At 38.9% G+C, this 26,250-nt stretch overlaps 1 protein-coding gene across 1 annotated transcript in view; it reads right to left on the reverse strand.

Annotated features, from left to right (window-relative positions):
• The window catches only part of SDCCAG8 (SHH signaling and ciliogenesis regulator SDCCAG8), a 132,892-nt gene that overhangs the window by 25,013 nt on the left and 81,629 nt on the right, over positions 1-26,250 (reverse strand). The window contains exons 15-16 of the mRNA XM_063306278.1: positions 21,754-21,862; positions 16,039-16,170 (exon numbers count right to left, since the gene is read on the reverse strand). Coding sequence (XP_063162348.1) covers positions 16,039-16,170; positions 21,754-21,862 — 241 coding nt within the window. The remainder of the gene's footprint in view (positions 1-16,038; positions 16,171-21,753; positions 21,863-26,250) is intronic.

The raw sequence follows: 26,250 nt of genomic DNA on the forward strand, positions 1-26,250 counted from the left end.
CTAGTAAGAGCAGCCTGTTTGATTCAGGAGTTACAAAACAGATCCAAGTGAATATACCAATTCAACATACAACAACTAGGTTAGAGAAGCAGACAAAAATGTATTATGTGCCCTTAGTGGCCTAAAATTGATTTTTTAACAGTCAAAAGAGGTATGATGATGATTTTAAAAGACTTCAAGAGCTATTGTACATGTGTCAGATCGCTACACAGAAGTCTCTGAAAATAATGGAGGGGAATACATGTTGCAGTAGACAAGAAAAGGAAAGGAAAATTATAGACTGTTTGCTTGTAGATTTAAAAAGTTACTAAATAAGAACAGCTCTGCTTACGACCTAGTGCTTCATGTAACCAGAACTTCCATAGACACATTCAGTATAATTCTCAACCCAGATTACTTCTACAACATTATTTCATGTTATACTGATTTGTACTTTTTAAAAGTTCTTTGTAAAGAGAAGATTTCAAAGCACCTTTGGTCACAGAGCAACTAAAGCAAAACCAGAAACAATCAGGGTGCCGTTTAAAGAACTCTGCCAAATAGGTTGGTAATTAGATTTTACTGTTATTTGGAGTTCATGTAAGACCTATGGAAGGATCCCAATTTTTGTTAAATACCCAAAGTGGTTATTTGCTGTGTGAGATCTGCCAGTTACTAGTATTTACAAAACATCATACTGTGCATCTTGAAATATCAGAGGGATACCACACAGAAAATGAACTTAAACACACAGATGTAGCCACAATACAGAAATGAAGACAATGAGAAAACAGTAATTAGGCACAAATTTAAATACCTTCTTAAAAACCAACCTCTATTTAAAGACAAGTGACTCCACTGGAAACATGCTATTAGAATCAGCAAATAGGGTCCCATTCAGAATTATGACATAGCATATACCTAAAAATAAAAGCAGAGTATTTCTGCAACACTTTTAATCAGGGTCAAATTCTTACGTAGCTTGTGAATTAGATGCCTATTATGGGATATAGCATGCTGTTTTTGTTTAGTATTACACTGGTTTCTTTCCATAAATCTGCTAAGATTGTATTGGCTCAATTCTTGGATCTTAGATTGGCAGACTAATGTTTCCATAAGTTAAAGTATTATCAAAGTACAGGTCATACAAATAGATTCTGATCCTTAATTCTTCATTCAACTGAACCTGTCAAAATACTTCAAAATGAAATTAAAGTATGGTTTGATCAAAATTTAATGCAGACAACCTACATGCTTGTAACAAGTATCCTGTTCTTATAACCACATGCAGTTTATTAGCTCTAAAAGTTATTTAGAAAATGAAATAATGACACTTATGACATCTGCCTTTTCTGCCTATACCAGAAGTATTTTGGTAGATCTTAAAGAAGACCTTCACAGATGAGCTGCTTTCCTCCTTCCTTCTGCCTATACATGTCCACAGATTCCACAACTCAAGTTATCAATATAAGAAGAGGGAGGGAATTTGAGAAATGGGAGATATGCACAGGTTTTCCTTCTTATATTGTCTATGCTACCTAATATATGTAGGTAGGTAAGTCAGGAAAAAAAAACTTGATTAGACTTTTGATCTTTTGCAATCCTTTATGTGAGATCTGTATCCCATGGTAGAATGGACCATAAACGTATGGTCATGTATAAGAACCACTCAAGACAAGTTTATTACTTCTAATTCATTTTTCAAGTTGAGTTAACCACGTATTTTGTACAATTGTACAAAGAATAGTTCATTGCAATAACTGACTGCAAAGTATATTAGTCAACAGAATCAGATGGATTCCTTTAAGAGCTACAGTTCATGGGTGAGGAGGAGATGAGAATGAGCAAAGAAGGGGGATATCAGTATATTCACTTGGATAAAGTGCACACTATAAAAATACGACATCAAATATGACATGTACTACAGTGAAATAGATTCCAGAAATGCTACGCTTGCCTTCAATGTCTGAAAAGGCCACCACTCCAGGTATTTGGCTGCCAATACAACCCAGCAGCATGGCACATATTTGACACATCAAGTCTTTATAATCTAACATCTATGAAATTAGACAAGATTTCTTCTTATTTATAGTAACAGGCAAGTGCAGAGCTCTGCCATCTTGTTACACAGATGGCTGTACATTTTTTTTTAATTGTTAACTTACAGCCACTGATGCCTGAGGAATAGACACACATCTGCCCCACACTGCCAATCCTCTAAGCTTTTCCTTTGAACTATGGTACTCAAAAGAGATCAAGTAGGTGTTAGAAGCCAATTTTAAAAGCAAAATATTAGTCATGCTCATAGATGTGAAGCAGATGAAGCTACATAGACTGTAAAAACCTCTTTTGGAGTTGCATACACCAGGTCAACTAATCAAGGAATAGCCACTGAATGTAAGATATTACTTGAAGCAATGTTTTTACCTGTTCCTGCATCATGAAAATGGCTGGTGTTATTTACCTGTGAGACTGCTTCATGTAGAAAGGAAAACAATAAATGAATTGTTTTTAAAATGCTATCTCTTGTCTTTGTTAGCAGCTCTCTTTTCCCTAAGGCACTGATACATTAATTCTGCTACATGTGAGTACAAGCAAATTTATATTATTTTGATCTAAGAAAGAAAAACGATATAACATTTTGACTAATTCCAGTGAACTTACATAATCACAGAAATCTAACCCTGAAAGAGTAAGCATTTTAAAGTTGGCAACTCTAGCATGATGAAGTAATTGTAAGTATTTTTAACCAGGAATCAAGATTTACTGTTCTAGGGCAAAAACATCTCGCTGCATTAGGCAATCCTGCCAATATCACTAATCTGTATGCTTTTTAAAAAAAAATCAAAAGTGGACTTATGGAACTCCCAGCCATCAGATAAAATTCCCAACTATAGCTATCTTCTTCCCTGCATCTTAAGTAACTCCCTAAATTGATACCCTGGTTCTGTGTCATTACACATAATTACAAGAGACAGCTATTCCAAATAATCAGCTTTAAAATGTTTGTTAAGAGTAAGTTACGTGAAGCGTTGTTTTACATAAAGTAAGATTGAACATCTTAATTGTAGTTAGATCTCACATATGACAAATTAACATGTGGCAGAAAAAGTTTTGTAAAAAATTAGAATAGACTAAGATACAGTCTTAGACTGTATAGACTGTATCTGTATAGACTAAGATACAGCTGGGTTGGATGAATCACAAGACGGAATTAAGATTGCTGGAAGAAATATCAACAACCTCAGATATACAGACGATACCACCCTAATGGCAGAAAGTGAAGAGGAACTAAAGAGCCTCTTGATGAGGGTGAAAGAGGAGAGTGCAAAAGCTGGCTTGAAACTCAACATTAAAAAAACTAAGATTATGGCATTTGGTCCCATCACTTCCTGGCAAATAGTGTAATGATTGCCTATTCTGACATACTCAGCCTGGTCCACTGCGTCGCATCCTGAGACTGACGGATCTACAGAGGCACTTAATTCCACACTGGAGCAGTATTTGCGTGCTTTTGTAAATTATCAGCAGGACAATTGGGTCGATCTCCTTCCCTTTGCTGAGGTCGCCTACAACAATGCAGTGCATCAATGCCTGTTTAGTGCCCACCAATTTCATAAAAGCCCGCCAAAACTGGGAAGTAAATTGTGTGCCTCTGTCAGTCACCAAACGGGCGGGGCTCCCATGGAGCCTGTACACATGTACAAGGAAGAGGTGGGCCAGCTGTTGAGCAGAGGGAATAGAAGTGCATGGAATGAAATGGGCTTGTTTCGAGAAATAGCCTTTTACAACCCAAATCACAGTTTTCCTCTGGCTCGGAGGTAAATCCACGATAAAATCCATAGAAATTTCCTCCCAGGGGTGAGAGGGACTGGCCACTGGTTGCAATAACCCTTGGGGCTTACCAACCTTCCTTTTGGACCCAGCGCACACTGGGCAGGAGGCAACGTAGTTTTTGACATCACGCCTCAGCGTGGGCCACCAGAACTGGTGCCGAACCAAGTGGAGAGTTTTCACAAACCCAAAGTGACCAGCCACTTTATCATCATGGGAACGGAGCAAAATGTCTTTGTGCAAATCGTCAGGGACATAGAGACGATCGTGCTTCCAAGCAAAGCCCCGGTCAAAAGTAACATTGTTCATATTTGCTTGCAACCAAGTATCAGATTTCAATTTGGAGAGAAACTGTTGTTGCAAGTTAGAGGGAATTGGCAACCTTCCTGCACGGGGTGAAAGTGAAACGTCGGGCTGCTGCGCACGAGTCTGGCTGTGAGTCACAGCTGCCATGCCCAATTGGGGTTCAGTCCACAACGTACCCACCACGTCAGGAACAGAGCTTGAATCCTGAGGCAAACGGGAAAGGGCATCGGCTAGAAAGTTTTTCTTTCCCGGAATAAACTTTGACTTGAAATCAAAATGGCTGAAGAATTGAGCCCATCTGATTTGCTTTGGGCTGAGCTTCTGAGGCACACTGAGCGCTTCAAGGTTCTTGTGATCAGTCCAAACCTCGAAAGGGTAGGTAGCCCCCTCCAGTAAGTGCCGCCAAGTGTCTAAAGCAGCGTTGACTGCAAAAGCCTCTTTTTCCCAAACGTGCCACTGCCTTTCAGTCTCAGAAAATTTACGGGATAGATAAGCGCAGGGCTTTAGACACCCCGACTCATCTGCCTGCAGCAGGAGTGCTCCAATAGAAAAGTCAGAGGCATCCACTTGAACCACAAAAGGTTTGGTTGGATTGGGATGTTGCAGAATGGGTTCAGCAGTGAATAGCCATTTAAGTTTGTCAAACGCCACCTGGCATGCAGGCGTCCATTTAAGAACGCCCCAGGGTTCTTTACCCTTCGGGTATCCCCCAACCCTTTTGTTTTGAGTAATTCAGTGAGGGGCAATGTCCGAAATTCTGTAGCCCAGATAGTCAATTTGAGATTTATGAAATGCACATTTAGATAGTTTAGCATACAGTTCTGCCTTTCTCAGTTTGCTGAGCACTTGCCTCACCAGTTTTTCATGTTCCTCCATTGTTTCAGTATAAATCAACACATCATCCAAATACACCAAGACCCCTTTGAATAAATGGTCATGCAAGACCTCATTGATCAATTGCATAAAGACCCCAGGCGCTCCCGCCAACCCAAAAGGTAACACTTCATACTGGAAAGAGCCCAGAGGGCAATTGAAAGCAGTTTTCCATTCATCCCCCTCCCGTATGCGAATGCAGAAATATGCCTCCCGCAGATCTAACTTGGAGAATATTTTCCCCTTCGCCAGATGTGTTAACATGTCTTTGATTAACGGTACTGGATATTTATTTAATATTGATACTGCATTTAATCCCCAGAAATCTGTACATAGTCGCAAAGTTCCATCTTTCTTTGGTCTGAAGAGAACAGGAGCCCCTACCAGGGAATTGGCGGGTTCAATAAAACCCCTAGCCAGATTTTTGTCGACAAACTCTCGTAGCGTTGCCAATTCCTTCTGGGTCATAGCATAAATTTTTGGCTTAGGCAATTGTGCATTAGGGATAAACTCTATGGCACAGTCAGTTTTGCGATGCGGCGGCAGCTGATCCGCCTCCTTTTCGCCAAACATACCTGCAAAGTCTTGGTATTGTTCCAGCAGCCTGTCTAGCGGACCGGTGAGGAAATGCAGAGTTGCTGCTGCCGCCCTCCCCACAGTGCCGTTGTCCACGTCATCCCCCTCCGGGGCTTTGTAGAACCCATCCGCAAAAGTCACAGTCCTGTGCACCCAATTTATTTGTGGGTTCTGTTGGACAAACCAAGGCATCCCCAAAATGACAAACGGACCCCCTACAGGTGCCACCACGAAAGGCAGTTTCTCCCAATGGCTGCCCATTTGCAATGCCACCATCCCTGTGGAGTGGGTCAACGGTTTCCCCCCCCCCCCCACTGTAGATCCATCCAATTGAGTGAAGATCATGGGCCGTTTCAATGGGAACGTGGGTAGCTCTAACGCAGCCACCACCTCAGGGTGCATTAAACACCACGAGCACCCCGAATTGACCATTGCCCATACTTCAACAGTTCGTGTACGGGACCCCAATTTCACCTTCACTGTCAGGGTAGGGAAATTTCCACTCACCGAAGCGTGGTCGCGCCCTTCCTCTACCACCTGCCCAGCGGCACCCCTTAGAGCAGGTGGCTGGTGTTTTCCGCCGGCTGAGACAGCTCGGGCTCCCCTTCGTCCCCATAGAAAGGGGCGTTCTCAGCCTCGGTTTCAGCCATCGCTGCCTTTATCTTCCTGGGCACGGAGGGGGATTTCCCTGACGGCTTTGCCTGACGCTCCTTGGTCTTCCTCTGCGGGCACGCCGCTGCTCAGTACCCCTCCTTCCCACATCGGAGGCATTGCCCTTTCGCCAAACGGCTCTCCCTCTCCTCTTGCCAGGCAGTACGTCCCGCTCTGCCAGTGGTGCCCAGTGGCTTGGCCGTCCTCGTCATGGCCATTTGCTTGGGGCCCTTCCTGGTTTGTGTGAACTTAGCCTGGGCTTGCTCGACATTCCCTGCTAGTTGAATCCAGTCATATAGGGTGATCGGATCTGCTCTTCCTAACGCCCATCTCAGTAACTCGGGTCTCAGTCCGTCTTTGAACATCTCTATTAGGGTAGTTGGTGACCAATCGTCGACCTTTGCCGCTAGGGCTTGGAATTCTAGGGCATAATCAGCCACGGACTTTGATCCTTGGATCAGTTCCCTCAGGGCCACCTTGGCTTTCTCCTTTGCTAACGGGTCAGCAAAATGCATTTTTAGCGCCCACAGAAAGTCTCTGAAATCATCCAACTCCATGGCGTCCATCTCGGTTAATTGGACAAACCAATCAGCTGCCCTCCCCTCCAGTTGAGTAGCTACCGCATTTATCTTTGCCCTTTCCGAGGGAAACAGCCTCCCAAACTCCTCCGTATAGCTTTTTGCATTAGTCAGGAAGAATGACAGCTTCGTGGGATCCCCATCAAACTTGACAGTGAAATCCCTATACCTGGCCCTTTGTGGGCTGCTCTTCCTCTCCTTCCGCCCAGCCCTCCTTCTGGGCTCTGGAGACCTTTCCTCTCGAGGGGGGGGGGGAATTCGCAACCCCGACTTTGGGACTTCTCTTCCGATCTCTGCTTCGTTCCCTCCCTGCGTCCTCAGCCCGCCGCGGGGGCGATGGAGACACCCGCCGGGGACTGCGCGGTGGCGATCCCCCCCAGTACCTCCTCCGGTCTTTCCTCCTCACACTCGGGGGGGGGAGGGAGAAACAGATGGGGACGACCGTCTGTAATGGTGTTCCCTTCTTCCTCTGTCCTGGCTGCCCCTCGCAAATGACATCCTCGCCATCATGTCTTCTAAAGACTTTACCCTGGCTTCCAACCTCTGTGATTTCTCAGTGGCCTCGGAGACGTCCGACCCACTCCTCTCCATTATGGCCACACTTGGGGACAGCGGATACCTTGGCTTCACAGGTGCCGGGGGCATTCCGGACAGGGTTCCCTCTGCCTTCCTGACCACCTTGGACTTTACCGCTTTTGCAGTAGCTGAGCTGGCGTCCGAGGTCTCCGACAGTTCCTCCAATTCCGGAGTGAGGGTCCTTTCCCTTCTTTGTCCCATGGAATCCGTTTCCCCCACACTGGAATCCTCACTCTCTCCCGAGCGGGAAGTAGGTTCAGCCATCACTAACTTTATTTCCTCACAGCAACCCTAGTAGGATGTTAGTGGTAAGAGTTTTAAGATTCTCAGCTTTATGTAATGATTGCCTATTCTGACATACTCAGACTCACAAGCAGATTCTTAATGAAAACTGATTTATTGAAAGAATAGTGTGCAAATACAAAGAAAGCTGAGAATGACCAAAAGCGCGCCAAATACAAACTAAAAACCCTTGCTTCACTCCCGATCCCACCTCTCGCCCCAGCATAGCAACCATCCCCTCCCAGGTGTTGGTAACCGTTACACATTGGCCTGGGAAAGTAACCTTGAACACATGCAATAACCCAAACATACATTCCTCAGTAACAGTAAGGAGATTACAGCCCGGCAGGGCTGAAATCCTCCTCCCCGCAAATGACAGACACGGATCAGGAAAGTGACATGCGAAACGTTACGATGGATCCAGACCATTGGAACGATGAACATGACAAATAGAAGGGGAAGAAATGGAAGCAGTGATAGATTTTATTTTCTTGGGCTCCAAGATCACTGCAGATGGTGACTGCAGCCATGAAACCAAACGGCGCCTGCTCCTTGGGAGGAAAGCTATGGCAAACCTAGACAGCATATTAAAAGCAGAGATATCACCTTGCCAACAAAGATCCGTATAATCAAAGCTATGGTCTTCCCAGTAGTGATGTATGGCTGTGAGAGTTGGACCATAAGGAAGGCTGAGCACTGAAGAACTGATGCTTTTGAACTGTGTGCTGGAGAAGACTCTTGAGAGTCCCTTGGACTGCAAGGAGGTCAAATCAGTCAATCCTAAAGGAAATCAACCCTGACTGTTCATTGGAAGGACAGATACTGAAGCTGAAGCTCAAATACTTTGGCCACCTAATGTGAAGAGAGGACTCACTGGAAAAGACCCTGATGCTTGGACAGACTGAAGGCAAAAGGAGAAGGGGATGGCAGAGGATGAGATGGTTAGATAGCATCACGGATGCAATGAACACGAATCTGAGTAAACTCTGGGAGACAGTGGAGGACAGGAAGGCCTGGCATGCTATGGTGCATGGGGTCACGAAGGGTCAGACACGACTTAACGACTGAACAACAACAACAAAGATACAGTTGCTGTCCTGAAGGAAGAACTAGAAAATATGCTCATGGAGTATCTGTTTGGAAAATATTTGGCACCTGGTTTCCTAGTATCTTCCTGGTATCTTCTACCTGCATTAAGAAGGTGGAATTGGTGGAAGACACCAGCCTAGCTTCTTAGAATATCAATCCTGGATGGTTAGCAATATCTGGCTGCTAGAGTGAAATAAAGCCCTATCACAGTTGAGAGATTACAACAAAAAACACATGGTTACACTTTGGGGTTGAGATAAGGAAGAAACATTAGAGCTTTGGTGTGAGAGAGGCTTCTAGTGTGTGAGAATTAGGAGGGGCGATGACTACAAAACTGAAAATTCAGGTAAGTGGCAAAAATTGGGCTAGGCTGGACAGATTGGAGTGTTTGCTTGTTTTACATTTTATGTTTGACTATATTATTAGATCTAACTGGTAACAACATTTAAGGAATGAAAGCTTTCCATGGCTGTTTTGTTGTCTTACTTCGGCTCAATTATGTTTCAAGAGTAGGGAGAGATGGATGCTGCCATTTTGGCGATTTTGCGCAAATTATACACCATGGTAAAAATGACACACAGGTCAGTGGAGAATTATTAATTTTCTGCTTTATTGTTCTGTCAACACAGTTCTGATTATACTGGTCGAAACTGTTTGGATCACAAAGTGCTGTGGCTTAATACCAGCTCAGTACATGGAAAGAGCTCATTCAATAAATGCTTAATCTCAACTAAACAAGCTGATGTACAAGTAGCATGTGTGACTGAAACTGGTTGAGTGAAGATGAAAGATTCAAACAGATTCAAGAAACTTGGGTTTTTTGAGTGACAGTCTAGAACAGCAGGCAAGGTTCTTTGGGTCCATGTAGTAAATCCCCACTTCATAATGGGACCATAACTCAGGAATAGGATTTGGTGGTATGTTGTTCATTCCTTGCTTGTCTCCTATCTGTACTGATAGAGGTGGCCTTGAAAGTAGTGCTGATTTTTCCTCCAACTCTTTGGAGGAAACTCAGTGAAGTTCCTCATCAGAAGCAGCTTAGTACTTTATGGCTTTCATTGTGATTAATCATGGTCCCACAAATACGACAAGGCACACTTTTTTTCCCCCTTTTACTGGCCAGAATATAAGTGACCTAAAATTAGTTTAAAATATCTAGCCATGACCATTATGATTTAGACTTGGGAGCTACAACATCTGCAATCTGCCTATTCTCAGAGAGTGATGAAACTAAGTGGATTTCTCAAGGCTTTGGAAGATTTTCCAACTGCTTGATGGATTTGAGGGATGGTATGACAATTTCACAGAATTGTCAAGTGCTCTTCTACTAAACTTAGATACTTTGGTTTTCTGAAGAATTTAAGATATTGAGATGCTTAATGTATTTCCAGCTTGTAGAGCAATAAACCGCACAAAAGTTCCCCATTTGGCCTACCAAGCTTTTTCCCCAGTTCCTGCAGAAAAGACCTATTCTGCATGTGCAGGAGAAAGCTGGGATTGGATCTCCTCTCTATAACTGATGATGTCCTGAAACACTGCAAGGTAATGAATGTACGCAAACAAATCAAGATTTGGTTCAGATAAGACAGAAGCTTGGTTGGCCAGCAGATATGACACACTGAGACTGTATCTCATGTTTAAATTAATGTAGCTGTTTTTTCCAGGGGCCTGCCCTTGGAGACTGTTTGGAAACACTCAAATCAAAATAAATAGCCACACTGCTTCTTATGCAGACTGTTTACCACAGTATGCTATTCCCATTCCAACTACTCAAGTTTTCAGTCAAATACAAACTAAAGTGGAACAAGAAAGGAGAAAGAGAAAGGGAGAGATTAAAAAAAGCTAAAAGTGCAAAAAAGAAAAAGAAGAAGGTAAAGAAAAAAGATGCTAAGATGCAGGTCCCAGAAAGCCCTAAATAATTTAGGGCTAGTATACTGTATCTGAAAATTATAACTTTTCATATGATCCCTGTTTAATATTTAAACACTGATTCCAGAGAATCTGTTTTCATCATCAAGAGATGGCGCACTGATAAGAAAATGGAACAGATTTTTTTCTGCAGCAGAATTCCATCTGTAGGCTTCCATTCCTAGGGCAGTTAATGTTAGCTCCACTTTTATTTAGTGTTTGGTAAGCATGAATTAAGGGACGCGGTGGCGCTGCGGGTTAAACTGCTGAGCTGTCGATCGGAAGGTCGGCGGTTCGAAACCGTGCGGCGGGGTGAGCTCCCGTTGCTCGTCCCAGCTCCTGCTCACCTAGCAGTTCGAAAACATGCAAATGTGAGTAGATCAATAGGTACCGCTTCGGTGGGAAGGTAACGGCGTTCCGAGTCGTCATGCTGGCCACATGACCCGGAAGTGTCTATGACAACGCCGGCTCCAAGGCTTAGAAACGGAGATGAGCACCGCCCCCTAGAGTCGGATTCGACTGGACTTTACGTCAAGAGAAACCTTTACCTTTACCTAAGCATGAATTATTTTGGTGGTCTTTCACAGCCATATATTATGACTGAGAAGATCATGTCCATGACAATACATACTACTTAAATATAAAAGAAATGGACTACTAAAGAAAAGCCACATTACACCTCTTTTTCTGCAGCATACTATCTTAATCATGAGGCAATAGCAGCTTGAGAATACTAGTTTCATATATATTTTTAAAAATGCAAATGCATTTCTAAAAATAAGTTATAAATTATAAGAAACTATTTTTACCACTACCAGTGACTTGTACCATATTGCTCAGCTGATTTTTTTCTAAGTAATTCTGGGCTTCCATAGAACAGCTTGGTGGAAAGACATTACTCACAACCACCATAGTTGATAAAGATTAATCAATGGAGATACTCAGAGCTTCAGCTGATATCATTCTGTTGGCAGACTTTCATTTATTAAAGCCTGATATGAATAGAATAAACACTCCATTAGTACCTGCTGCTATGATAAAAAAAACCAAAAACCAAAAACCTGAGGATTTCACCTGTCCTGCACAAAGTTCATAGTAATTTCCTTTTTTATATATATATAATTTTTATTGAGAGTGTTAACAACAATAATAAGAACTAATACAAACTAAAGGAGAATGAGAAAGGAAAAAGAAAGGGAGAGATTAAAAAAAAGCTAAAGGTGCAAAAAGAAAAAGGAAGGTAAAGAAAAAAGAAAGAAAGCAGAAAAGAAGAAAAAAGATGATATAAAAAAGATGATATAAAAAAGATTTAAAGAAATGGCTTCTGATCTTCCTCACAGCAATTATAAGTACAATTATGCCTTAACCTCTCTCTCTAAGGTTACATCATGACTCTCTTCTTTCTATAGTCTACCCAAAACCATAAATCACAAATTCATTTTTTTCTTTTTGTATGCAAAAAGTCCATAAGGGGTTTCCGGTCAGCAATAAATGTAGATACTGTCTTTTCTCTAGTCAGTTTAGCCATTTCAGCAAGTTCTGTCATATTCACCAACCATTCTTCTGTTGTAGGTATTGCTAATTCCTTCCATCTTTGTGCATACAATAATCTCACTGCAGTTATCACATATTAAAAAAAAGCACATATAAAAAAAGCTCTGGAGCTTTGCAGGAGGAAGGAGAAAGCCTCACGAACGGCCAGCAGCTTCCAACAAGAGCTGCAGAGCGCATGCTGGAAGTGCCTGCAGACTTTCCAGGGGCGCTTCTGGCATGCACTCTGCAGCTCACGTTGGAAGCTGCTGGCCGCTCATGAGGCTTTCTCCTTCCTCCTGCAAAGCTCCAGAGCTGCAGTGCAGTGCAAAGCCCAGCCCCAGGACATCCCAGCAGCACGGCACAAAGGGGCTTCTTGGTGTGAAGGGCCAGGCCGGGCAGGCCTCGTCAGCAGCAGGAGCAAGAAGCTGGTGAAGGTCAGCTGGGGCGGAGGAGTGCAGGGTGGCGAGGGCGACTGTGGCTGTGACTGGGGTGGCTGCAGCTTCCTGGGGCATGGCAAGCAGCCTCAGAACTGTGCAGTACTGGGCCTGCTTGTCACCCTGAAAGGCAGGGTGCAGGGCAGCCAAAAGGGCAGATGGGGGAGGGAGATAGGCAGGGGGGAATTGGAGGCAGTCCCTTACCTTACTGAGGCTCCGAGCTGGGAGGTACCACGCCTGGAATTGCTTGGATTGGGGTGGGTCCTCAGCTAAGAACTGGTGGAATTCACTTAATGATGACAACAGGGAGTGCTGGGATTGCTGTCACTAAGCGATGCAGTCACGACATTACGCTTTATGACTGCATCACTAAGTGATGGAAATTATGGTCGTAAGGTGAGGACTACCTGTATTTCTCAGCAACACCCATTCTCTCATCCAAATCAAACACAAAGCTACAATTTCAGATCAGGTAGACCCAATCCTCCTCTTTCCTTTGCATCTTGTTAACACCTTATATTTAACTAAGCCATACAAACTTAGATACATCTTTTTGCCATTGCTGAAATGGTACATCAGTTGTCAAAACAGGTATTCTCTGAAACAAAAGCATCATTCTAGGCAAAACATTCATTTTTATCATAGAGATTCTCCACAACAGTGACAATTGTAGTTTCTCCCATCTTAATCCATAGTCATTTCCAAGTGATCTATGCAGCGTTGAAGAGTGCAGGGACTATTTTAACCAATTCTCAAGATTTATTATGCAAACATTTATACTTACACATGGTAAAGTCCTTTGAAAGCAAATCATATCAGAAACATGAAATAACTGACATGGACCAAAGATAATTTTAACCAACCATTTGTGTAGGCCAAGCCCTAAATAAAATGTTAGTCAAAGAGACTTAGATTGCTACTCCTACATCAAGAGTGCAACTTCTGTTGGCTTGATGGATGTACCAGGCTTTGCATGGTATGTTGAAAGGCTACCTCAAAAAATGGAAAAGCCAGCACTATTTGAGAATGGGCAAAGTTCAGGAATTTCAAAGTGGATGATGTAGGCACCTACAAATCTTGGCACTCATTTTAACCTGACAGCCTCTGAAATCCCCCCAAAATACAACCTCCCCAAAAGTTTGGCTCCATGTTCAGAGGGAAGGGCTCTGAGAGCCACAAAAAGGATGCTAGTGTGTCATATCCTGGGCTGCATTTTTGTACCTCTGCCATGTAACTTGAATATGCTACTTGTGTCATTAAGGAGGATCTGAAAAATATTGTTTGGTACTGGAAGTAGTTTCTGTTATATACAAAACTTAGAAAACAGTTATTTGTACAGAGAGACTATACAAATAGGTATTAATAGCTAAAAATGATCCAGATGTTCCAATTCTTCCTTAGAACCAGATGAAGATTTTTGAATCTGCTTCATATTTTTTTAAAGATTGTTATGAAATTAATTTAGTTTGAGACTGTAAAATTTAAAGTTAATCTCTAAGGTACTTAATGTAAGTCTTGTCCTAACTACAGCTTTTATATTTACTTTCGATCATTTCTTAACTTTCCTTCAGTTTTTTCTTTTAAATTATAGTCACCTTCCAAATAGGAAATACTGTTTATATGTTGTTTCATATCCCCAGCATCACTTAGGATTAAATAATTGCTTTGTATTTCTTCTCCATATAGATTATTTGGAATATAATCATATTTTTAAAAAGCCATTATATTTCATTTTTAAATATTATGACTGATTTCTGTATGTTGGGTATAAACAGGTATTTTTAGTAATATATTATTTTAACAATTCTATCCATTTAAAGCAGCTTATTTTGCATTGTCCAATTCTTTAGACTCTGTAAGTTCTTCGACATATAGAATAATGAGTTAACTTAAAATACTTTTAATATTACGTTTATTCCACTGTTTTCACTGCTTCAGTCAGATATTTATAATGCCAGCATATCATGATTGGGCCATGTACAAATGGGCACAGGAAGACAAAGCCTATTAAACTGATTAAACACATCAAACATTCAAATATTTCTGGGAGTTGCTGTTTATCCTGGTAAGAAAAGAAGAATTACATGCATATCCCTACCATGTTTTCTATCTCTCCCTTCAGATTATCTCCTGGGTTAAATTGGGCTGCAAATGTGATTCTTCTGTATTGGGAGATCAAAAGAGACCGCCATACTACCATGCAATATTAAAATCTCTAATTCAAAGCCAAAGATCTACAGAGCCAGGAGCAATAGAATAAAAATAAAAGCCACTTGCTAAAGGTAGGTAGAACATAGAGTCTGATGTTATTCCCAACCAATTGTGAGGATATACAGTAAATGTGTGGTAGAAAACAATTCTGAAGAGGAAAAAGGTCAAATCTCCCTTTCCTTTATTAAAGCTAAAACAAAACACCACCACCCAAGAGCTTTATGCCACATTTGAAAATGGAAGGATAGGGCATTTTGGTGAGCTGATATCTACTGTCTCTATTTTGGGGGGGGGGGGCGGGGGAGAGTAGAGTGGATGCATATTGTTACAAGCAGTAGTATCTGAAATACTAGTAGGTAACAGATTTATAAGGAGATATTCCAAACCTTAGACTAAATCACTATTGTAATAAACATAAATACGTTGCCGTTTTGCAACTTAATAGATTCTGATATGAATATTACCGAGAGGACTGGAAATTAGGCCAAAGGATTATAAATGACAAGATATATAAACAGCAAGTAAGACATTTAGAAATTCAGTGAGAGGAAAAAACTGAGGAAGTGGCATTTCTTAAGCAGATGTAGGGGTGACTGCAGATGGCATGTTAGAGAAGGTCAGCTGCCTCAGAGGCAATAAACAAGAAATTTGATTTGTGACTGAACACAAAGAAGAATAAGGCAAAAAGGGAGAGAATAGCCTGAATGCTTAAAAAAATATTTTAAACTAGTCTAAGTTTTCAGCAATTATTCTTCTGTGTTCCTAATACCAGGTCATTTATATTATCAGCTAAATCTCATGGCAGATGAAGATGAAGAGACCTACCTGGCTGGCTGAAAGGAGGTAACAATGCTGTTTATCATAGCCACAGAGTGAGGTGGAGGCTGGCCTCAATGGGATGGGGAGTTTTTTGATAGATATATGTTTTACACACACACACACAGCTATACTTTTTTAAAAAAGGTCTATTAAAATATTGTTGCTAACAAAGACTCTTATTGGAGACTAGCATATTTGAATCTAATTTGGGCAACAGTACAGAAACAGCCTAAAAGAACATGTCTTTGAAGAATTTCTTATCTATTAAAATTTAAAAATATAATCAATTACCTAAAATATTGATCTTTTTTTTTTTTTAAATGAACGGTATAGGAACATCAGGTTTGTTATAGTAAACCACACAGGTATAAGTTAATAAATCTCCCTACCTTAGCTTCATTTTCTCATGCATCCTTCCATGCTGGATACACTGATCCTCCAATTCATCATGCCTTTTCTGCATCTTCTCAAGTCTGTCATGGATATATTCATTTTCCTGACTAAGCTGGCTGATTTCAGACCTAGAGAATTAAAAACACTGATGATGGATGTTGCCAGATTTTATCATGCAGTGTATCATCACCTTAACAAATCTATACTGCACATCTGCATCTTTCCTCAGAACAGGGAATAGCAAAAAGTACTGTTGCAGTACTGTTACATAGCTGGGAACATAAATCTATTGGAATCTGTAACTTAAAGTCCTCTAGACCAGTACTGGCTTAGATGATAGGTGTCACAGTCTCATGTAGAGGACACTAGGATGTAGAAGGCTGTACTATAAAATATTTTGGGCAAGTCCATTACGGTAAGCGTAGTAATAACTATATGAAAAACTGCCTTACACAATTTCATTTATTCTGCAGGAAGTTGATATAAATTTTCTTTTCTATCCCACAAAATTGCAACCCTAAACATATTTCATGGGAAAGAATCAAGAAGCTAGAGTATGTTGTAAATCACTCCATGTGCAGATAGCTTATAAAGCCAGTTTTGTTCCTTTAATTTTGACAGACAATACAGAAATTTTAACCTAGATATTTTGTTCACTATAACTGTTTTTCCATTTATCAGAAACTCGCCATTTTAGTGTAGTATAATTAAATGTAAGGTAGCTTCTATTCCTTTTGATTGAGATTAGGACAAGGACAGGATATCACAGTTGTGGATTACTTTTTCTTCAGTTTTACATTCTGGTTCTCTAGCTTTGCAAGACACTCCTGGTGTTTAAGTGTAATGACTGCAGTCATCCAATACAGCATCAATTGAACATGCAGGAAAACAGTTCAACCGGGTGCATGTTCTTTACTTCAATTAAACTCACACAGTTGGATGCCTACTGTTGCCAAAATGGTAATATAATTTATCCATTATAGTGAAACAGTAAAACTACACTAAAAGTCATTTAACAATATTTATAACACCATAAAAAACAGTGTTAAAATATATGGACTGCAATATGCACCGAAATTATAAAATTTGTTTCTCATCATCGGTGATTAAAAACAGGATCATTTCTCTAGCTTCAATACACTCAACCCTGGTGACAGATTAGAATTCAAATCTTAATGATCAATTTACAATTAACAAGATAGAAGTGAAACAAATTAAACCAACCATTATATATAATGAGACCCAATGGACTTCCATTGTTGCACTTAATTACAAAGCGCAAATCACAAATACACAATAGACAGTGTCAAGCATCAATCCACAAGCCTCAGACATTGCGATAATCCAAAAAAGGGCAAAAAAAAACCCCAATACAGAAAACACTAAAGAATTGTATTTTTACATTTCCACATGTTACACAAAGCTAGATGTGCAGCTGGAGGGGAGTAAGTTCAGTACATCCAAGATCCGCCCATATATGTGGGAAAATTTTTGTTCACGCTAATTTTTATTATTATAGATTCCTCTTACCAATTTATATCTGACCAGCAATATTATACATTACTTAAGGTAACAGCTAAATCCAATAAAGCAAGTTTGCAGTCTTGCATAATGTAACTGCATTTTTATACACCCTGGATATAATCAGTTCCAAGATACTCTATATATATTAATTGGTATGTTACACTTCTTGGTAATCTTACCAAAAGAACTGGAATCCTTAATGCATACTGATTTGTGAAACTTAAGCAGTAATATACTAAAACTTATTTTGAGATTTTATATCCTTTTCTTGGTTCAAATGGTAGAAAAATTCTTTTTTTTAATCTTCTAATATACAAAAGCACTGTGCCAACAAAGTATATTTAATATGCAAAATACTTCTTTTGTTTTTTGATATTAAAAAACTAATAGGCATTTAAGCAGCTTTGCTTGGGCCTCCTTGGATATGTCAAATAGTTCAAAGTGGTCTGTTAATATCAGTAATGTTCTGTAGAGCCAAAATAGGTATAATCCTAGCCAGCAGCCAAAACCTAAAAATGAAGGAAGTATTGTACATAACTACAGTTTAATTTGCGTCATTAATCGAGAGAAGGAAGTTCACACAGGCTTTGCACTGGAAAATGTTTTCTGATACCTGTAAGAATGCTCAACTGATGTTTTAAAAGGCATTATCTGAGGAGAGCTGGCTTTTGATTATATTCTAAATGATCTTATTTACAAATGTTAGTGTCACAGGCAGATAGCTGTCTCAACCTGCAGGGATTTCTTAGTATTTCAGAATATGTATTTGGACTTCCAGGGAAGAAATGGCAAACTGAAGATGACTCTGCTAAAAGCAGAGCTGACAAACATGCTGGAATGAAGATCCAGTGAGTAGACAGGCTCTTCATAATTTTTCTCCAGACGAAGAGAGGACTTGAGATCGCCCAAAGGTGCTCCATACAGCTGTTCCTTGCAAGGAGACCACAAGACACCGGTCTCCAGCAGGTTTAGAGCTCTGAGAAATGAGGGAATAACCATCTTGCTGAAACTGTGGTTCATTCAAAAAGGACACGGGGTTCGCATACTTCCTTTTCTAATCACTTTTGGAAATTGCTTCTTAACTGCTTTTTAGCTATTAGGAACCTTTGGATTGACAAGTTTTATAGCACTGGGTGAGTTTCCTTCAGTCCTTAGTGAAAGAAGTTTTAAACACAAGTTTAAGGACTTAATTTTTTTTTCTTTTGGAATAAACAGCAAAAAGGTGACTAGAATTTTGATTCTGGAAAGTTAGACATAGACTAAGGGTCCAGATGGATTTGAAGTAAGATTTTGGAATTAATTATAAGAATCCTTCTCACGGGAAAATGCTTTTGTCTTGAATTCTCTTTAAAAAAAACATGATAGGATGAGACTTTGAAGGTTGCACACCAGAGGGAACCAGAAGGAACTAAAGATTATATTTAAAGGAGAAGAATCCTGAAATTTGACTTACTAATACAGAATGGAGCAAAATATTTTAAGATTAGACATATTGAAGGATAGTTTTGAACAATGGACCCAGAAGTTAATTTTAAGAGTGTCTGCCTCTATAGATAGACTATGTTTAAAAGATGTTATGGAAGAGGAACAAGTTTTACTGGACAAGACTGAGACTGATCTGAAAGTGGATTTAAAAATGACAGCCTACAAAAATGATATGGAAAAAGATGCTACACTGGACATACAAATGAAACCAGATAATGTCTTAATAATTAAAAGGGATACAAAAATGAGAAATCAAAAGAGTGACCTGGTTATAGTTAACTTTCCTGTATTGGATTTACAAAAGAGACTTGTTAAAGCTTTGAAAAACCTTGTGAGAAGGGATAAAGAAAAAGTGAAAGGAAATCAAGTTCTAGGACATTATTTGAAGGGACTAAAGATCAAAATTGTTAAAAGTAAAAGGAAGGAATATAAAGTGGGGTTATTTGATCAAGGTTAAAACAGATATGTTATCTCTGGTAACCCTTGATGGACTTTTGCTGATCAGGACTGAATGATGAGGCTTTAAGGATTTGTTTACAGATACAAGATGGGATATGGGAAGAAGAGATCATTTGTTGTATTTTAACAGAAGGTGATAAGTTACTAAAATTGTTTATACTTGTTGTGATGAAGGGGGAAGTAATTCTTTATTTCTTTTCTTCTTCTTTACTATATTCTTTTATTCTATACTATATTTCTTTTCTTCTTCTTTACTATAGTCTTATTTTTTCTTTCTTTTCTATTGTTCTATTTTTTTCTTTTCTGCACTTTCTATTTTTTATTCTTTTATTTTTTTTAGTTTGTATTAGTTTTTACTTTCAGTTGTAATTACCATTATCTTCCTAATGCTATAACCATTTCACACACAATAATGATTAATTTTGCTAAGAAATTATTTATCACACAACACAAATTTTAATCAAGACTCAGTTTCAAAATGGATTAACCATGAATACTGACAAGCCATCAGATTAATTAATCACTCTGAATTTAATCCTCAGTTGAGAAATGGACTTAATACTCCAACCTCTATCAACAAAGCTTCCAAACATTATTTCAGGAACAGTGCCATGGAATTTATTCTGTAATTTTAAGGAGATAAAGGCACAAGTGAGAGTTGCCGACTATAAGCAAGGATGTGGAATAGATGGTAGGTATTCCAGATATGGACTACAACTCCCAAATCTCTCAGCAAGGATGGGCATCAGTGCCCAATGTAAACTGAACACAACAGAGTAGAGGAAAATGGAAAGAGGTGTCATGGAAGGTGGCATGGCTATATAACAGAGCACTGCATACTACAATGCTTAAAGGTCCCACTCATCTATCCAGATTAACATGGTTAACATAAGGTACAGTAAAAGGGATGCCAACTGTAGCAATAACATTTCAATGCCCAATTCTACAAGTAATTATTCCTTGAATGTTTGTAGCTTAATCTGAAGCAGGCACTTACTTTTTGCAAGGGGTAACATATACAGTACACATTCATAAATGAACAGGCAATGTACAAAACTGGTAATAAATTCCTTATTTATTGTATTTATTTATCCCTTACAAAGAATACAGTATGTACCTCAGAAGCAACTTTAACACCTGATTTATACCTGCTCTGAGAAAAGCACATTGTGTGTAAGCAATCTAGGTCATCTGTAAGGCTAGCAATCTGCAATCCACAAGTATATTAAAACTATTCAGTTAATTTAGTTAATAAAAGAATGGGAATTTTTAAAAAAAGCTAACAATGCACACGCACTGTGATTACAACTACTGTGATATGCAAATTGATTTATTTTGGGTTCTTTCTCATCCTTTTCAATCAAGAATCATTGATTTTTTTTTTAGTATGGGCCACGACGAAGCCCTTACTTACTTACATATAGACATACATGTGGTGTGTGTGTGTGTATATGAGTATATAACCTCTATTTATGTATGTGTGTATACATAAATAGAGGTTATATACTCATTATACACTGATACTAACCCAGCTATATAATACTAAACTCTTGTGGCTATAACCTTTAACTGGGAGAAACGGTGTGTCATAGGCCAATAATTTTTGAACCAAGGTATCTCAAATGGGCTAACTTACAGAATGTGTCCAAAATCCGGGACCTATGACTCCCACTGAATAGAAATTTGGCAAATATTTATAAAACATTTTATGACATAAAAATTATCATAAAACATTTTATGACATAATACAAAGTGTCATAAAACTTCCTGTGGTCAACTCAGGATGTTTGACTGTGCTATACAGTTCAATATGAATGACATGGGCTATTTTCAAAGCAGGTACGTCTCTGAATATCTCCCTGAATTTTAAGAACTTTTCCAGTGAAGACAGTACTTTAGAAGCTCTGCCACTGTGGAAGGCATTGAGGAATCTGGTAAGGAAATACCTCTAAAATGATTACCCAATTGGTCATGGGTTGTCTAGTCATATATATTTTCACTAGTATGAGCATATACTTTCTATATATTGACTGTAATCATCATCTGCTTTTCTCCACATATTAAATATATGGGAAAAAGAGAAGGAAGGAAAGAGATTAGAGATCACAAACAGCCAATGTGGTACACTGAATAACATGCTGTCTTACAATGGGAAGCAGCTTTCTACTGAGCACTTATAAATAGTAAGGAAGTCTTAATACTTCCTTATAGCTTCACATGCAAAGGTTACAAGCTCTCTTTACCTATTTCTTTCAGTGACATGTTCAAGCTTCTTTGCCAATTGACAACATTCTTCTTTTAATTTTGATAGAAGAGCATTCTGGGAACTCAGCAATGATTCCAGTTCATTTACTAGAAAGAACAGTTATACATATACAAATATAGGTAAGTTCTCTGAATATCAAGATTTAGATATTACAGAAGACATTTCAGAAGCACTTTAAAATTTTACTCTGACTACAGAGCACAAATTATATTTTGAAGAAATTACCTATAGCAAAAGGAAAATCTATTCAAAGTACTAAGACAAACACATTATCAAGTGTCTTTCTATGAATTGTAAGGTTTTCCTTTTTTATTCAGATACTAAATCAGTTTTATAGAAGTTTCCTAAATGGAGAATTGAACCCCATGATGCTTCTCACTAATGACAGGAGCTGTCAGTTTCTCTTTACAAGGAAATGCACACATTTCCTTGTGACAAATTCTGTAGAATACTATTTGCTGTCTAACTTTTGTCCTCTCATCTCCATTTTTAAACTAAAAGTTTAAAACTTAGTATCTAACAAATCACCCTGAAATTGTTGGCTCAGTCCCAAACAATAAGATACTGGGAGAGAAAATGAATTTCAAAAATGGTTTAGATTCTGATGCCAAAGCTGCTATATAAAAGGAAGGGGAAATGCAAGGAAAGCACTGCCTCAGTAGATGATGCCTTTTCCCAAAGTACATCGGAAGTCCAAAGCTGCATTCTGAAAAACTAACAAAACTGTCCCATAATTGACCACTTGTGAATGGACAGGCATTATATTTTGGCTAATCAAAAATCAAAACATTTATTCACAGAAAGTACTTTCACACAGAAACCACCATAGATGATCATGCCTTAAGTTCTTTGTAACTGTGCTACATATACTTTACATATAATACCCTAAAAATTATTTGGTAATGACAGATAAATATTTACATATTTTGGCCATGGCTTATTATTATCGTTTATTCAGTTTACAATAGGAGATTGTTTCTTTGATCCTTCTGGATACCTCACGTATTTCCATGCTAAATTCTTATACTGTAATATGGTCCTTTGCCAATATATCCTCACTATTTTAGTCTGGGAGTCAAGAATCAGGTCTTATGAAAATGCTATCTTTCATTTCTGCTATACAATATGATCAAAATCATTTCTGCATGAAGGAGACTGGAGTTATTTCATAAATTAATCTGCAAACTGAATATATCAGAGAAAATACAGAATTAACTAATAAGACAAATGCCCAAGAGAAAGTGCCCTTAGAGGCTTAGAGCTAAAACAGCAGCTGGACTGCTGCTGGATCAGAGGTAGTTGATTCCAGGATACTCCTCAGCCTAAATTGTCTGCCAATTAAAGGAACAAAAGATCTAGTTAAGACAGCCCTTCTATAGTAGAGGAAGCATGCTCTTCTGCAGCTGTAGTAGCTTTGGAGGGCTGTTTGAATAGACCTGTCACTGGTGGCAAGTTGCTGCTGATAGGTCTGAACTGAAGGTCATGTTCCATTTGGATTGTTTCTTTTGCTGACCAGAAGTTAAGGCTGGCCTCTTCTCTTATTTTGTGTGGAATTAGAATTACAATGGCTACCTCCTAAGTATCCTTCCGTATTCCTACAGCATACCTGTCAAAGTCACCACAAACGGGACAGAGAACAAATCTAGAGGACATTAAGAAAGAGCAAAATTTCAAGCACATAGCTATCCTCAGTCTGTCCTTCACATTTCCTTAACCTAGTCTAACTTCCCTGTCACAGAATCATGACAGAAATAAACCATGGCAAGCCTGCTTGTTTTCCAGAAAGTTCAGAGGATTGAAAACAGGGTTGCCAGCCATGGCAATGATGGAGGAGATTCAAAATAAATCAACGGAAGCTAGAACCCATTTTAAGGAATATCCTGCAGCTTCAACAGCAAAGAGTAAATTGTAATTTGCCACTGCCACTACATTTACACTGAATTTTCTAGTGCAGCTATTCCAAATTACTGTATGAAAGATCTAACACAACAAAAATAGAAGAAAGATGATATAACAAAATTTTCTGTGCACAAATTTCCCACATTCATTCTAACTAAGATTAGCAGATTCTGATGATGTACTTCCTATGCCTACTTGTTCATGGATACACTTCAGTTTAAGCACCCTGAGGATATGACAAGATTCCTCATAGTAAGATGCCAACCCTTGGCAGAGGTGCTTGAGAGAGTGATAGATGGATTCTGGAATTGTAATTCAACCTGGTTTAAATGGAGCAACACTTCCCTAAAGAATCAGGTTTGCAGTCTGTGAGTGCATCTGGATTCACCAAGAAGCAGATGCTCAAGAAGATGTAAATAGGAGTATCTTGGCCCAGCTTAAGCTAGTGTGCCAACTGTATCTGTTCTTGACAAGGTCAGTGCATCCATGATGATACATACCAAGACAGGACTACTGATTAGCTAGCTGTCCTGCATATATACTGTCCAAACTGTATGGTACATAAATGGTGAAAAGAAAAAAGATGATCTGTTTAGTGAAGACATGTCAGGAGAAACCTAGAAGCATGTTGAATACAGTGGGAATAGCATATTTAATGTGTGGTAAAATAAGAAGACTTAGATAGGATCAAGAATGCTTAATGAATTTGGACATAAATGACTGGTATGAAGAAGCGTACTGAGGTGGCTTAATCATATAGAGAAAATAAATTAGGATTGAATTGCAAATGAGTTGAGGGAAGGAAAAGAAAGTAATATTTTGACAGTTGATGAAATCCTGAAAAAGAGAAAAATGAAAAGTTTAAAAAACAAAAGGCACTGTATGAGGTGGTATATGGGCCTGGTGAAAGCAATGGCAGTTTGTAATGTTAGAAAGGATCGGGATAGTATAAACTAATTTTACCTACATCCCCTTTCCTTTTTTCTTATCACATGCCTTTAATTTCTTTGGCTTATTATTTCTTACTCCTTTTGGGTGCTCTACATAACATAACTAACCCAAAAAAGAACAGCATGGTGGGTACACACACGCACACACACTGATTTCATCTGTGATGGCTGCCCACAGTAGTTCTTTTGAAATATAAAAATATATAGCAAAATTATGAAGTATGAACAGATGTAGAAAGAACATCAAATACCTGAATCTGTCATTTGACCTTCCTCTCACAGTTAATATCTGCCAATTGAATGTACTGAAACTGTGCAGCAGGTTGCGGGATATACTGTATTAATAAGTGGAAAATACCATAAATATAGCTAGTGTATACCATCTTTACAGGGTTTACCCACATTTCTAGTGATTACCCCAGTGTCCCATAATTTTTCAGATGGTTTCAAACTATGCAAATAATCCTACATTTTATCATCTAACTGATGGAAATTTTCAACTAATTCAAGAGTTGAGATCCCTAGGAAGGACAGGGAATGCTGCAAAAATTATGATTTGGAATCTATCTGAAAAAGTAACATTGTAATGAATAGCAAAATAACAGATAAAACTCCATCTATTCAATTTAACGTAATTACTATTGAGATCAGTTCTTTTTCTATGTCTTTTTCTTTTTCATTCTTGTAGATGTAGTAAAAAAAAAACACTGGACATGAAGTACCATTCTGAAATGTAGGCAGATTAAGGGAGATCTTACAGATATGAGTGAAAAGACTAAATGACAACTGGTTCTGCGTATCTGTGCCAAGTCACAGCTGCTTATACACAGAAGTGTTGTATAGAATGTAGAAAGATGCCACAAATAGTCCCTCTCCCCATAATACACTTACGTAGAATGAAATCATAAAGCAAGTACTTATGTTCATTTATAGAAAAAATTGTCCTGCTAGGATTTGTGCCATTACTGCAGAATTCAAACAGAACACAGTTTCAAATTAAGATGGCTGTCAATTCAATGCTACCTTGGCTACTTAAGAAGAAAGGCCAGAAGTTAACTTTTGTTTTTTGTTTTGTCAAAATGCCCAAGTTGCATTTTGCAAGATGGGCAGCCATGCATCATTTAAATAAATAAATAAAATAAGTAACCATTCACAGCTACTCATGAGCTGGGACATAACAATCACATATAAAACTCTGAACTCTGGTGTAATTTGGTTAATTCATTGCACTGCACCAGTGAATTGGTTACAGGCTGGCTTGACCAAGAGCAAGCAGGTTATAAATGTGATTAATAATAAAAAAAACCATGTTTGTCAGACCAGGACACTTCTTTAAGCAGTATAAAAGAATTCACATGCATTTATTGCAAAATTAATCCCATTCTTCTTTCTAAAAAATGGTTTACAACAAGTAGATTAAATAGATAAGATATTCGAATAAAGATAGCAACATAAAACACAACAACCATGAAAAGTATGTTTCCTTAAAAAGGGGAGAGGAATTGTACCAGCAAGCAATAACAAACAAATAAAACTATAACAGTATTCATCCTACCTCAAAGATTTCAAACCAGACATGTCTAAACTGGTGTCTAAATACATTCTGTGTTGGTGGCAGATGAGTC

This window comes from Candoia aspera, chromosome 1, assembly GCF_035149785.1.
Source record: "Candoia aspera isolate rCanAsp1 chromosome 1, rCanAsp1.hap2, whole genome shotgun sequence".
Lineage (NCBI taxonomy): Eukaryota > Metazoa > Chordata > Lepidosauria > Squamata > Boidae > Candoia > Candoia aspera.